The 15,000-nt window shown below is 40.7% G+C and overlaps 2 protein-coding genes across 3 annotated transcripts in view; one reads left to right on the top strand and one right to left on the bottom strand.

Moving 5' to 3' along the window:
* LOC147011219 (pigment epithelium-derived factor-like) overlaps positions 1–12,208 on the bottom strand; it is a 16,732-nt gene extending 4,524 nt beyond the window's left edge. The window contains exons 1-3 of one of the 2 annotated variants that reach the window (XM_085859776.1): positions 12,051–12,208; positions 10,303–10,462; positions 9,973–10,159 (exon numbers count right to left, since the gene is read on the bottom strand). In XM_085859776.1, coding sequence (XP_085715902.1) covers positions 9,973–10,159; positions 10,303–10,380 — 265 coding nt within the window. In that variant the 5' untranslated portion in view covers positions 10,381–10,462; positions 12,051–12,208. The remainder of the gene's footprint in view (positions 1–9,972; positions 10,160–10,302; positions 10,463–12,050) is intronic. The other variant, XM_085859777.1, reaches the window with a different exon arrangement.
* Positions 1–15,000, top strand: part of PI4KA (phosphatidylinositol 4-kinase alpha) — a 189,916-nt gene that overhangs the window by 76,658 nt on the left and 98,258 nt on the right. Inside the window, exon 21 of the mRNA XM_085859029.1 lies at positions 12,453–12,561. Coding sequence (XP_085715155.1) covers positions 12,453–12,561 — 109 coding nt within the window. The remainder of the gene's footprint in view (positions 1–12,452; positions 12,562–15,000) is intronic.

Genomic DNA, 15,000 nt, shown 5'->3' with positions numbered 1-15,000 from the left:
AAAAACGATCAAAAGTTTTCAGGGCTTCTTCGATAATGCAGTTTGATAATAATATTGGAATATAATGATGGTACAGAATGACAATGATAATGGCACAAAATGATAGTGATAACGGTGCATAACGATAATGGTATACAAATCCTGTCCATTGTCCACCAATAAAAATGGTGGGAATATTAAAGATAATGATAATGGTACATAATGATAGTGATGGTACCAAATGATAATGATAATGATAGTGATAATGGTACATAGTCATAATTGTATATAACGATAATGATATATGCCAAGTTTTGGCTTAATGGTTAGGGTGGTGGGTTTGGTTAGGGTGGTGGGTCCTGAGTTCAAATTCCACTTGGCCATTGAATTAATACCAGGAGGGGTTGACTCAGCCTGTTATCCTTCCGAGGTCAGCAAAATGAGTACCAGCTTGTTGCGATTATTGAGCCATTCGGGTATCCTGTGTTGGAGTGGCGACCCGTCCAGGATTGTGCCCAATAGCCCAGGAGACTGCTTAGGCAGCACCATCGCTCTGCACAGAGTATGGTTCCAATGGATGGATGGATAATGATAATGGTACATTATGATCGTGATCGTGATAATGGCACATAATGATTGTTATTATGGTACATGATGATTGTTATTATGGTACATAATGATAATGGTACATAACAATAATGATAGATAATGGTACATAACTCAATGTTAAATAATGACCACCTTTTCCCCTTCCACCTCCTCCCAATTATCATCTACCCTGGTGCGTTTCATATTTATCTCCATGTTTATGTCGATGTTAATATTTTTGTTTTTTATGACGATAAAAGTATTGTGTATTCATAGTTTACATTTATACCTCTTGTGTGTTCAATGTATTCATTCATCAGGTTCTGTGGCGGGGGTAACGGGACTTCGAAAACACCCTGTAGATTGGCAAAGAGGCATATTTTAAAAGTGTTACCTTGGAAGTGGAATTAGATGTTATTCATTGAATGAATGCTCGTGAATGTGCCGTTCCTTGATGTTTCTGGGTTAAGTTTGCCCCCCAATCAATATATATGGTGCTATTCAGGAAGAAGAAGAACTGCCAACTTCGACTGCTTTCGGAAGAGGTTCATTTGTATTTAAATGTCTGCTACTTGGTTTGCATTTATTTAGACATATGTGTACTTGAATATAACTGTCATTAATCAGAAAGACAAATGGCTTATAGTATAGATAATGTTGGGAAAGTATGTGGTGTGTTTGTTTCATCTACTGCTCTGAAAAGATTTGATCTCGGAAGCTGTACGTTTCAGGGATTACTCGGGACACTCTGAAGGCGTGTTTCGAGAACTTTCATTTGATTCCATTAAGTTTTGGAAAAAAAAAATTTCACACATCTTTGGATTTTCTTCCTTTTTTGGGTGGTGAGGGGGAGTGCAATTAGAATGATCCGAGCTATTTGCCACGATGTATTAAATGTACACATAAGCAGCACACATTTTTTTACTTCATGTACTTCACAGCTTGGTTATTTTTATATTTGGGAGTGATCGATGCAGCGGTCTGTTGCCGATACAACACCCAAATAAAAAAGGCATGTGTCACAAGAACTTGTTGCACTCTTGGAACAAGATCGCCTGTATGGCGGCTCATCGACATTATATATATATATATATATATATATATATATATATATATATATATATATATATATATATATATATATATATATATATATATATATATATATATATATATATATATATATATATCTTCTTCTTCTTCTTCTTTCGGCTGTTCCCGTTAGGGGTCGCCACAGCGGATCAACCCTATGATCCGCATAGTGATTTGGCAGATGTTTTACACCGGATGCCCTTCCTGACGCAACCCTGGTCGCCCCTTACGACACAGGGATATGGTACACCTATTTTAACCGGGGTATACACCGGCCCAGTATACTGGTACTCATTTCGCCGACCTCGGAAGGATGCCAGGCTGAGTCAACCCCCTGGTGTATTAATTCAGTGGCCCAACGGGGCTTGAACTCAGGACCTTTTGGATCCCAAGCCGCTGCCCTAACCACTGCGCCAACACCAGGCTCATATATATATATATATATATATATATATATATATATATATATATATATATATATATATATATATATATATATATATATATATATATATATATATATATATATATATATATATATATATATATATATATATATATATATATATATATATATATATATATATCTCAATGGAAACTAAAATTCTCCTAACTTATACCAATGTCATGATGATCTCATCATGACTGTGTCACGCCTTGAAACCCAAGAAGGATCGAGCATTTCATGAATATAAAGTCAAAAGTTTTCACCAGCAGATGAAAAGTGAAGCTACCGACCTGGTTTCGCCTTTATTGGGGCTCATCAGGGCAACATATTGGTTTCATCCACTTGGTGACTTGAAGCCTTTTAGGCTTACATACCAGCTATTGATACCCCACTGACTCTGACTGGTGAAGCCAGATTGTATTTGGCCCCAACAGGCGCCATCTGCCAACTTGACACATTGTGTTACATCCACCAATCACAACCAGAAAGCACTCTCCTCCAGTGTGTCTGTCCGTTCAGGGTGTGGCTTCCACCATTCAGGGAGGGTGTTCAAAATCAAATCACTGCCATTTTGGTTACTCTGAATAGGTCTCAGTCCTCTTAAGCCTTTTTTGTAAGGCTCGCACTTTCTGACACGCAGATCTTAACTCTAATTTGATATCTGATTTCATTTTTCATTGTCGCTAAGATGGTTTAAGAGTCAGTTGCAGCAAAAGGAGAGAAAATCAGACGAATAATGGCATTTCTAGAGAAAAATGCATTTTAATATCCGTTTTGAATGTTTCTGGTCGGACTCGATGGGGGTGGGGTGAGGGGGGTTGGGGGAAAGAGTTGATGTCTTGAAGTCACATTTTGCATTACGTGTAATTTCCATTTGACCCTGCTCAGGAATTAGTTATTTATTATTACTTAGTAAAATTACAGTAACTGAAAACTGAAGTTGGTGATCGAACTGTAGTTTAATGATATTTTTTTATATGTTCCTGGGGTATATCTATCTATAATTCCAACAATCTCGGTGTGTGTGTGTGTGTGTGTGTGTGTGTGTGTGTGTGTGTGTGTGTGTGTGTGTGTGTGTGTGTGTGTGTGTGTGTGTGTGTGTGTGTGTGTGTGCCTGTAACCGCTGTTTCTCGACAACCACTGGTCCGATCTAATTGAAACTTGCCAGATATATTTCTGGGTACCTGAGGATGTGCCTTTTCAAGGTTTGACATTAATCGCCAAGTGCTTCCCAAGTTATGGCCATTTATTTACCAAACCAATGACACGACACGTTGTTGCGTGGGCGTGGCCGATGGGGAAGGGAAGCTCAGCCGCGTTCCCCATTACGGGTTACAACGTACGGGCTTCCGGATAATGATGACTTCGTGTATTCTAATAATTTCTCGATTTCTTTTGCACATTTGTAGATAAACACAATGCCCCAAGTTATGATCGTTTTCATATGAGACGGTGCATAAATTTCGGTAACATCAGAGTGCTGGTATGCTCCGAACCAGGAAGTAAATTTTTTTCTCTCTTCTCTTCTTTTTGTTTTTCCTTGCTACGACATTGCGAAAACGTAAAATACGTTGGTGCTAATTGAACAATTGGGTATTAAAACTAAATTGCGAATAATCGTAACTGCGAATAATATGCGAACTTCCGGGCCACGCACGTGCGGGCACGCGAGAGCGAAGAAACGGCCTGTGTGGTTGTTGTTTGTTGCTTGCGGTTTGAATATTTATTTATTAATTATTATTATTTTTTTTTTTACGGGCACATACTAGTATATATAAATAGTTTATTTCAAGCGAGTTATCTCTTTTCCAACTATATAATGAAACAATTCTTCGAAAAACTTTCTACATAGTGGATTGAATATATGGACTAATGATGGAATCCACTATTTATTAATAACGTTTGGTTCTAAGGAATTTTTAATTCGTGAATTTAATTTAATACCATATCCCTGTGTCGTAAGGGGCGACCAGGGTTGCGTCAGGAAGGGCATCCGGTGTGAAGTGTATTCGATGTTTTCAAGTTTAATAATGAACGACAGAAGTCAGTCAAGGCAGATTCTACACCCTCTCAAGTCAAGTCAATCCTCTCAAGTCAATCAAGTCAAGGAAGAAATAAATCGCTCTCCACTGTCTCCCACCCCTCACCCCCTATCTCCCCCCCCCTCACCCTGTGAATTGTGTGTGATGAGGGGGGACGAGAGAGAGAGAGAGAGAGAGAGAGAGAGAGAGAGAGAGAGAGAGAGAGAGAGAGAGAGAGAGAGAGAGAGAGAGAGAGAGAGAGAGAGAGAGAGAGAGAGAGAGAGAGAGAGAGAGAGAGAGAAGCAGTGTGTGTGTGTGTGTGTGTGTGTGTGTGTGTGTGTGTGTGTGTGTGTGTGTGTGTGTGTGTGTGTGTGTGTGTGATGAGAGGAGAGAGGGGGAAGGGAGTGGGGGAGAATTGAGTGACATATTACATGACCCGGAATTGCACATTACAAACTGTGTTTCACATTTGCGTGGACATGTATTCACATATTATGTGAAATAAACATATTGTGTAGATTACATAATTTCTACATCTCACAAAATGGCCAGTACCAATTTTGTAAAACTCGATGCGCAGTATCTAACTCAAGATATCCAAATGCCATTCACGTGTATGCCCATGGGTTTCCCATGGGTGCCCCACTAATAAGTGTGTGTATACATACATACATACATACATACATACATACATACATACGTGCCAGTGTGTCAGTCAGTGTGGCTCCTCCATAACTCCAAAACCATGAAACACAGTTGCCCCCAAACTGCATGCATACGAATGGAATTCCAAGGAAGTGCATGAATGAAAATTGGGGGTTTGGGTTAATTTAAGCACCCCTTTTGAAGATAGGGGGTGCTCATCATGAAAAATCTAAATAAGCCTTACCAAGATGGTGGCACACTATCTTGCTCAGCCCTCTGTCAGCTCTCTGGAATCTTAAGCTGCCATTTTATTCAGCCTGCTCAACAATGCCTTGACTTGGAACAGGGCGCAACGGTTTCTTCACGATAAAGCTCTTCAGTGTTTTTTTTTTCACTTTTATCACTCATATTATCGAATGTCTGATCTTAATACCTACGAATCGCTGTGTACATCGCTTGGTAGGTGCTATAGTTTTCAAATTAGGAGCTTGGATTGGAGCGATTCCATGCATTATATGATGTCATTTTCCATGTTGGACTGTCACAGACTAACTAAAGCATATTATCGAAATATGATTTCGGATTTGAGGATCAGACCTTGTGGACTAAATAAGTATAAAAATCTGGAGTGAATTCTGATAATTTAAGGAAATTGGTAATGGTTTTGTTTTTGTTGGTAAGTCCCATTACCAATCAGCTTGTTATCACTTGCCAAGCCAGCCGTTCCTTATCAACCATCGAATTGGAGTGCTTTCTATCGCTTGCTTAAACCGCTTGGCGAGTGCTCTGTAAGCTGCTTGGTAATAGAACTCACCCCAGCTTCACCATTCTCTTACCTTTCCTATTGCTTTACTTGCCTTTTGGCTTAAATATTTGGAATGACTTTGTTGTTCAACTTTGAGTGGAATTCTTCGGAGGTTGTTGGTTTGCACCTTTTTGCGTGATCTGCTTTCATTTAGGATGTTATTTCATTTCATTAGGAGCTTGGAGCGATGTTGTTAGCTTGTCATTTTCTTTAAAAACTTTTAAACAGTCATTTTCTCACAAGGCCAGCCTCCCGTCGCTTCACTGACTGAGTGTCATCAAATGACATATTGTACTTCACAAACATAATATTGCATACTTATCTGTGAGGATCACTGACGATGTAAAATGAAGTGAAACATGTGAAAAGGGATATTTTATCACATACAGTTTTTGATCTTTGTGTGCTCCTTCCATGTACTTTTATTGCTTCGATAAATACAATATTATTACATAGTATCTATAATTTTGAGTGCTACTTCTGTGTCCTTCAAAAGGGCTTCTGTTTTGGTAGGATAATAAAAGTTTCCGTTTGAACCGCTGATTAAAGAAACCATTAGCGCTTCTTCTTTTTAAAAATCCGAAAGAGGCTTTTTAAATTAAAGTGATGATTATCTTTCCAACGGAACCATTTTTATAATCCTACTACAGCAGAAACCCTTTAGAATAAAGAGTGAGAGAAATTCTGCTCCTTTAATTACATTTCAGAAAACTCAGCTACTTATGATGTTGGCAAAACATCATGAAGGAATGATCATTTTATGATTCCCTGCGTTTTTTGGCGAAATAAACCACATCGGGACATCACCGAGGAAAAAGGGTGAAGACTCCACCCCTTGGAATAGTCGAGGGGAAGGGGTTCGGAGTGAACATTTCCTCTTGAAGAAGTCCTTTCATTCAAGCTTCTGGGTTTCACTATCTGCCATGATCTTTCCTGGGAAAGTCAAATTTCCAAACTGGCCTCCAAAGCCAGTCGCAGACTCTGCATCCTCCGTCGTGCAAAGTCCTTCCTTGGCACAGCTGAGCTCCTGACCACATAGAAAGCTTTCATCTGCATCCTGATAGAGTACTGCTCTTCCCTCTGTGCTGGTGCTCCTGCCTCTCACCTTTCTCAGCTTCACACTGTGGAAACCAAGGCATTTAGGATCATTGGTATCTCCCACGATGAGGCTGCGTCTTTGGGCCTCTCACTCTCTCACCGCAGGCAGGTCGGTGGGCTTTCTGTCTTCTACCGTCTCCTCTCCAGCCTCCCCTCCCCTTCTCTGTCTGGTCTGCGATATCCCCTTCCCCCCCATATTTCCGCAGGGCGCTCAAGGTCCGCCAGCAATGCCCTTCTGAAGAAACTACCAAAATCAAGAATCACTGCTCACCTTCACTCTTTCATTCCTCTTTTTCCCACCGTTGGAACAAATTCCCACACTCTCTTCAATCCCACTCTTCCCTCCAGGTCTTCAAAACAGCTGTTCACCACCACCTCTTATCTTCCCCCATCCAAATCCTCGATCTTTTCCACCCCCATTAATCCACCCCAAACCCACCTCCTTCAAATTCCCTGCTTTCCTTCCTGAAAGTCTCTGTCGTGTAAGGACTTGAAAGTCCCTGTAGTGTACATCTTGTTTACCCTGTGTACCCTGCCCCATCCCTCTTGTCTCATGCTCACCTTGTTGTACGTTCTGTGTGTTAGCTCTCATATGAACCTCGACAGTGTGTACAAAAAAAATAGAAGAAGAAAGCTTACAGTTTTAACAGCACCGCGTGGTACTATATATGCTTTCTGTTCTCTTCTTATTCTTCAGAATTGCCTTCTTCTACCTCTACCTCTTCATCTTCCTTTTCCTCCTCCTCCTCTTCCTCCTCTTCCTCCTCTTCCTCTTCCTTTCCTCTTCTTCTTCCTCCTCTTCCTCCTCTTCCTCTTCCTCTTCTTCCTCTCCCTCTTCCTCTTCTTCTTCTACCTCCTCCTCTTCCTCACAAAAGAAGCGGAAACGAAGGAATTTTCTTTCCAAGTAAACTGATTATCAGGTTTGCAACTATTTCTAGCAAGTAGATCACCGATTACCTTTCCAACGGTGCCATTTTTACCCTCACCGAAGGAGAGGCTATTGCGTTTGGGTCTGTTTGTTTGTTTGTTTGTCCGCACAGAACTTTCGTGTTTTTCTCCGCAACCACTTGTCAAATTGAGACGAAATTTTTATGATAGGTGTGACTACTCATGTAGAATGATTCAATGATAATTACAACATCATAGGTCACGTGATGTGGCAGCCATGTTGGAAAAATGGAAAAACTTTGGACCTCTGTATCTCTGAAACCGCATAAAGGAAAAATTTAAAATTGGCACATAGCAAGTACACATGGGGAGTGAGTCTGATTTTTTTTTAATGACATCATAAGTGCCTTCATTATGACGTCATAATTGCATATGTAGAACACTACATCTAATCGGTATGAAAAATTTTGAGGGTCATCAAGAGATAAAATGGTCCACAAACAAGAATTTGATGACTTAATCGGTCACGTGATTCGGCAGCCATATTGTTTCAAAAAATAACTTTCAAAAATCGTCTTCTCTGAAGTGGCCTAACAGATCCAGGCGAAACTTTACACGTATGACCGCATACCCATGAGGAACAAAAGGTTTACACATGTCATAGGTCACATGGTTTGGCAGCCATATTGGATTGAAGAAAAATATTAAATAATGTTTTCTCTGGAACCGCTGAATCAATCAATGTGAAACTTCACATTTATGATCGAGTATTTATGGGGAATACATGTTTTAAATTTCAACTTGATCAGACACATGGTCTGGCAGCCAGAATTATTTAATTATTTTGATGTGGATTCTTTTATTTTTATTTTTTTGAATAAGGCTCATTTGGCTGTGCCTGGTTGGGTTTGTGGGTAGAGGAATAGCAGCTGAAACCCAAATCCTATCCAGGTTCCTCCTGATGACTCCATCTTTTCGTTTTGCTTGTTCGGATTCCTTCTGATTACTCCAATGCAGGACTGTACCTGTTTGGTCTTTCATTTGATTTGAATTGAATTTATTTTAATTCCATTCTAAATTCAATTGAATAATAATGAAAATGTCATTAGTCAGGGTCAGATGTCCAATCAAAGCAGGGTTGCATCAAAGCAGGACATCTTGGTACCCGGTCATCACTGCCAGCAGTTATAAAGTGGCAGTTCTAATTATGTCGATTATTAATTACATAACACACCAGTACACAAACACTACTCAAAACAAGTTCTGGCGAGGGTCTGCAATCTTTGATTGCTCTTTCTAGTTATTATTGCAAGACATCGGGAACCCTTTACAATTTTGCATGACAAGTAGTTGGCTCCTCTTGTCTAGTGTTTCGATAAATGCAAGAACCACCACCTGTCGCAGGGAAGGGGTGGCAATCTGTAATGGGGTGGGGGGTGGTGAGATGTGGGAGGAGGGACCCGGCATTGCCTGGCAACGCCGGGTACCTTTGCTAATATATGTATGTGTATATATATATATATATATATATATATATATATATATATATATATATATATATATATATATATATATATATATATATATATACACATACATATACATATAATCATTCTAATGACTCACTGACTAACTGATATGAAAGTTCGATACCTTCCGGGTGACTTAGAATGCTGAAATTTCGCGTGTCGATGGCTATCGAAGCCGATACACTGGGATAAATCACAGAACAGTTGGAAAGCGTCCGTAAATGAAAATATAAAAATATGAGAAAAAATAAATGCAGGAGAGCGACCCAAGACAAAGCATGGTAATTTTGTGTGCCGACAGACATCGAAGCCGATAAACCAGGAAAAATCACAGAACTGTCTGAAAGCATCCGTGAATGAAAACATAAATAAATGACGGAAAAAAAAAATTAAAATAAATAAATGAAAAAAACAAATGCAGCCGAGAGACCCAAGACAATGGGTTCAATGTGTAAACATACCCTGCTAGTAGAGAATTTTTGTTTTTAATTCCCAGTATTCTGAGCAACTCTTCCTACATTAATAACACTTTTGTGCAGTTCCCCCTTCCCCTCCTCTTATCACATGCCTCTATGGTTCAAACTCGCTCAGTTTCCATTGCTGGAAATGGAGGACGATGTGAGGAACCGCCATCACGGACCAGACACAGCCTGCCCTTCATCCTTACTCTATTTTCTTCCATTCCTATCATGTATTTTTGATCCTTACATTTTCTCATGTGTTTCAATGCTGAAAGTACAGATATTTACTCGAAACCTGGTGTCGAATGTACAATGTATAAAATGGTATTGGTTTTCACTTTGCCGCAGTAAATGTGACTGCTGAGCGGTTATGTCCTCATTTCCTCATAGTGGGTTACTCTCAACCGCAGCTTCTTACCGATGGACAGCATCGAAAGTGCCACCGATGTAGTCAGCGGAGACATGAAGAGGTTTTCCCCCGGCCTCTTGCTGGCAATTCCACGGTACAGGTCAAACCCAAAATTGGCCTGGGTCATTGCCAAATCCTTGATGAACAATGATTGGAGGATGTTATCATCGTTCTGCAACTGTTGCACTTGCATCCGCTTCAGTGGTGCCACATGGAACAGAAAAACATCCTCATTTTCTTTTACAATGCCTTAAATTCTATGCCGTTCGACCAGGAATACCATTACATTCTCATAAATGTGCATGCATTGTGTGTGAAAACATTCTTCGTTACAGTTACCGAACTATCTTTAGCTCTTGCAGAAACGGCAGCAGTGAGAAGCAGGGTCACAAATCCATGCACCAGGAACAATTGCATTTTTTTAATTCTCTTCCTTGTCGTCTCGTAGTTGTTGATGGTCTTGCTCCAAGCTGATATAATGCTCTCTTTTTTTTATGTCCTGCAGGCAGATTCGCACTCAGCAAAACAACGATGGTATAAACAAAATACAAGGAATGTCACCTTCTGTTTTACTATGCAGTTGGTACTTGATTGCAAAGCAGTCTCATAAGTATTCGAGCTCTTTGCTCTTGTAAGTTCAACCACCCTGTGATGAGTGAACCATTTTTGCATCGTATTTAAACAAAGGCTCCAAATTCTATACCCTCCAGTTATTCCCTTGGACATTTTGTATGTTCTCACGGAAACATCATGGCAAAGCATTAGCCTGGCATTGGCTTAGCGGTTAGGGTGGCTGGCTTGGGATCCTTGGGTTTTAAGTTCGTGTCACATGGGCTGCTGAATTAACACCAGGGGGTTGACTCGGCCTGTTATCCTTCCAAGCTCGGCGAAATGAGCACCAGTGTGTACTGGTAAATAGGGGCACCGCATCAGCGGCGTAGCCATGCCCCTAACCAATGATGTAACCAGCAGCCAAAAAGGCTGTACACAATGGGAACGTGATACATTGAACATGTACAAAGCCTTTGCTTTACTTTCACTTTCATTTAATGCACTTTACCATCAGCATCCCATTTTACTCTCAATGTTGCCTAATATAAGGCTCATGGAAGAATCTCTATGTACATCCCACGCAGTACAAAGACAACAGGCAGCACCATTTTCTTTTTTTAAAAGATAATGGACAAATCAACATTGTATGCGGGATTTGAACTTGGAATTACAAGGTGAACTGCAGCGCCACTTGGTCACGCGTACCTCAACCCTGCAGAACAGTTTACATTTTCTATCCCCCTGATAGGCTGGATCTGCATCCAGACCTTTACCAAAATCTAATCGGCTTGTTCTTGTCACCTAACCAACTCATCCACCTAGTTTTGTCATAATCTGTCTACAACTTTTTGAAATATCCTGATATACATATATATATATATATATATATATATATATATATATATATATATATATATATATATATATATATATATATATATATGTGTACATATACACACATGGTTTTTGACCTCATCTCTCAATGGTGAAGAATCACAGAAAAATCTTCACCAAAACGCAATCGATTCATTCCTGTCATACACCCAACCTAATACGTCCACAACTTTTTGAGATATCCTGCTCACAAACAGACAAACTAGGGTGAAAACAAAACCTTCATCCACCTTCAGTGGTGGAGGTAACTAAGTGCTGAGAGGGGAATGTCAAACAGATTGACCCTTGCCCATATCCATGAAACAAACAAATGGCATTGTTGATTTGGAAACAAAAGCAACATGTAATATGTTTGCCTCATGTACATATTTGTGGCACCATTTGAAAGGTGTTCTCTCACAAAATATACCATGAGATATTTTGTATTTACATTACTACCTACAGGAAAACCAGCTTAAAATCGTATCTGTTAGGGTTGCATGTTGCACTAAGTGATACCGCCAGACAGCACTGAACCAGAATGGAACTCTACACAACGTTTCGTCTTTCTAAGCGACTTAAAAGTATCGCATCTACACTGCTGGGGTGATTTAACTGATCACTGTTTGACGAACAAGCCAATGTATGATAACGATACATACCTGTGTTCACATTCACTTACGCTCAACAAGTTTGGTACGGATGGAGCACCTTGTTGTCTCTGTAAGAGTCAGGACATGTAATGGCACATCTGCGCCTTATTTACAAATGGCAGATAAGCGGAGCTCGTTGTCTGTCTTTTTCGGTAAACACGGCAAGGAATGTGGTTAACATTTAATCGAGCAAACTACGCTCTGGTTCATGCAGTGGCCAGTTTTTTGTGTTCGTAAACTTCTGGTCAATAAATGTGCCTGTATAAGTGCTCGTGTCTTAAATATCAATTGGTTCGAACAAATATATGATGAAGTTTCAGATTTTGGAGCGGAATAGCCAAAACACAGAAAAAGAAAATCGAAGTGGTTTGTGCTGTTTTATTCCTTTTTTTTGTTGTTCTTTATCCGCAGTTGATGAGAAGGCTTCCACCAATCAAAGAGGCAAAGATACGTTTGCACAAACTCTTTCGAGACTTCTGGTTCTACTGTGTCGTCATGGGTTTTGCCGTAGAAGGTTCAGGTAAAGTTTTTCCCACAAACGTGTGTGTGTGTGTGTGTGTGTGTGTGTGTGTGTGTGTGTGTGTGTGTGTGTGTGTGTGTGTGTGTGTGTGTGTGTGTGTGTGTGTGTGTGTGTGTGTGTGTGTGTGTGTGTGTGTGTGTGTGTGTGTGCGCGCGTAAATTGCTGTTATTCACTGCTATCTACACACATGGGTGGGATTCAGAATATGGACCAGTGATTTACAAGGTCTCAAAGTATCCATCTCCATGCTGGAAATTTATGGTATCCCAGAATCCACCTCCATTCACAAGTAGCACTTACAATTGATGTTTGTGAATGTTCCTTGTGAATGTCTGCAGCTGTAGAGGAACCCGGGTAGGGTTTGAAACAGTGAAGGGCTTACCTTGTGTAGCTTTTCTTCATTGCTTTATGCAGATTTTTTGGCTGGAAGAGCATGGGTGTTAATTATGGAAATCATAGGCACCTTGGGTAATTGATTAGGTGAGAACTGATTGGTTATTCCCTTCAATTATGGGTGAGACGTGATTGGGTCTTGATATGTATGTATGTATATTGTATATGCAGGTTATTATGTATACCAGACTCAGTGGTGTAATGGTTAGAGCATCTGCTCTGTGTCTGAGAATTCGGTGGTTCAAACCCAGGCAGAGTCATACCAGAGATTAAAAGAGAGTGACACTATTAAAAGAGAAAACACTACCAGAGAGTGACAAGCTGCGTGCTTGTCACTCAGCATTTCAAAACGATCAAGCATGGACAAACAATGCTGGGAAGGCAATGGCCCACAACAGGCCAACTGCACCAACTGCCAACAACGGGCCAATGACCAGATCACTGCACCAAAGGCTCACTGGATGCACATTATGGGCCAAACTTATGAAAGGCGTTTAAGATTTGGACGTTTGTAGAATCATTCGTGCGATGATTACCCGTTCAAAGTTAATCGCCAATTGCTGAAGAGTGATTGTCTAATGCGGATGAAAACCTAATCACAAATGTTAAAATAACAAAGATTCCTCTTCATGTCAGCGATGGCATGTTTAAGAGTGCATTTAAGGCCTTGAAGCAAGCATTGCACCATTTATAATTGGTGGTTTACATGGTGCGGTGAATATGGATGTGTTACGAGTGTTTGAATTATCTCAAGAGGAGGCAGAAGAAGAAAAGAATAGGTCAGTTTACTGATGTGTGTTGAGAATCTTCGTGGATATATGGAATCCTCTGGAGAGGTATGACAATATCAAATATGTCCAGCGTTAGACTCTCGAAGGAATCATTTTGTTGGCTGCTGAATCTAGTGCAAGCTGACCAGTATCAACCTACGATGAGGAGCAATGTGCTGAATCCCCTCCAACAATTGTCCGTGGCACTGCAATTCCATGCAAGTGCATCATTTCAATTTATGTTGGCGATATGTGTGGTGTTTCACATGCCAATTGGCTGTTTAGGCATGCATAACTAATCAGCTGTTTATCTCCTTTTGTAAATTGCTATCTATACGGGGGATTAGCTGTATGCACAACAATGTTTTTGTCACCGTTTAAGGATGTGTTGAGGCGTGTGTTAGCAAGACACTTACTAAGTGGCTTTCTAAAATCTGGCCCTGTATATTCAAGAACTTTCCAAGTTTGGTGAATGTACATCCATATTTTACTAGATCATGCCGGAAGCAGATGCAGGGGGAGTAGACGATTGATCGAGGATGAAGGCATGAATAAGAAAGAGTCACCTAAGAATAATTTTTGTGTTCCACTCCGAACATTGATGCGTTGGACCATAAGGGGATAATAGGTCCACACGTTCAATTCGTTCACTTGGCCTTGAAGAAGTTTGTGGGTTACGAACGAAACCTCACCTCTGAAAATTGATCTGCTCTTGCCTGTTTGTATAAAAATAAGCATGAGTATGGTCGAGTTCATAATTTGGTAGGTGATGTATATATATCTTTGGCATCTTCAAAGTTGGCATCTTCTTGGCATCTTCTCAACCCCCTCTTTCCACTCCAGGTCTGCAGCTCCTTTCTTCTTCAAGTCCTCACCCCCCCCCCCTTTCCTGTCTCTCTGTCTTCCACTCCCTCTTTCTTCTTCATCCCTCAACCCCCATCCTGTCAACCCCAAGTCCTCAACCCTACCACCCTCTCCACTCTAGGTCTGCAGCTCCTCCTTTCTTTTCTTCAGGTTCTCAATCCCCCCCCTTTTCCTATCTCCCTGCCCCTTCCCCCCCCCACCCCAACACTCCAACTCTCTCTCTTCCACTCCCTCTTTCTTCTTCATCCTCAACCCCCCTCCTGTAAACCCCAAGTCCTCAACCCCACCACCCTCTCCACCCCAGGTCTGCAGCCCCCCCCCCCTTTCTTCTTCAAGGCCTCAACCCAAAGTTCTCAACCTCCCTTTCCTAACTCTGTCCATTCTCCACCCTCACCCCTGCACTCCAATTCCT

This window comes from Eptatretus burgeri, chromosome 16 (genome assembly GCF_056783735.1).
Source record: "Eptatretus burgeri isolate ZD-2024b chromosome 16, Ebu_testis_v1, whole genome shotgun sequence".
NCBI lineage: Eukaryota > Metazoa > Chordata > Myxini > Myxiniformes > Myxinidae > Eptatretus > Eptatretus burgeri.
This window is presented reverse-complemented; position numbering and strand designations above follow the sequence as displayed.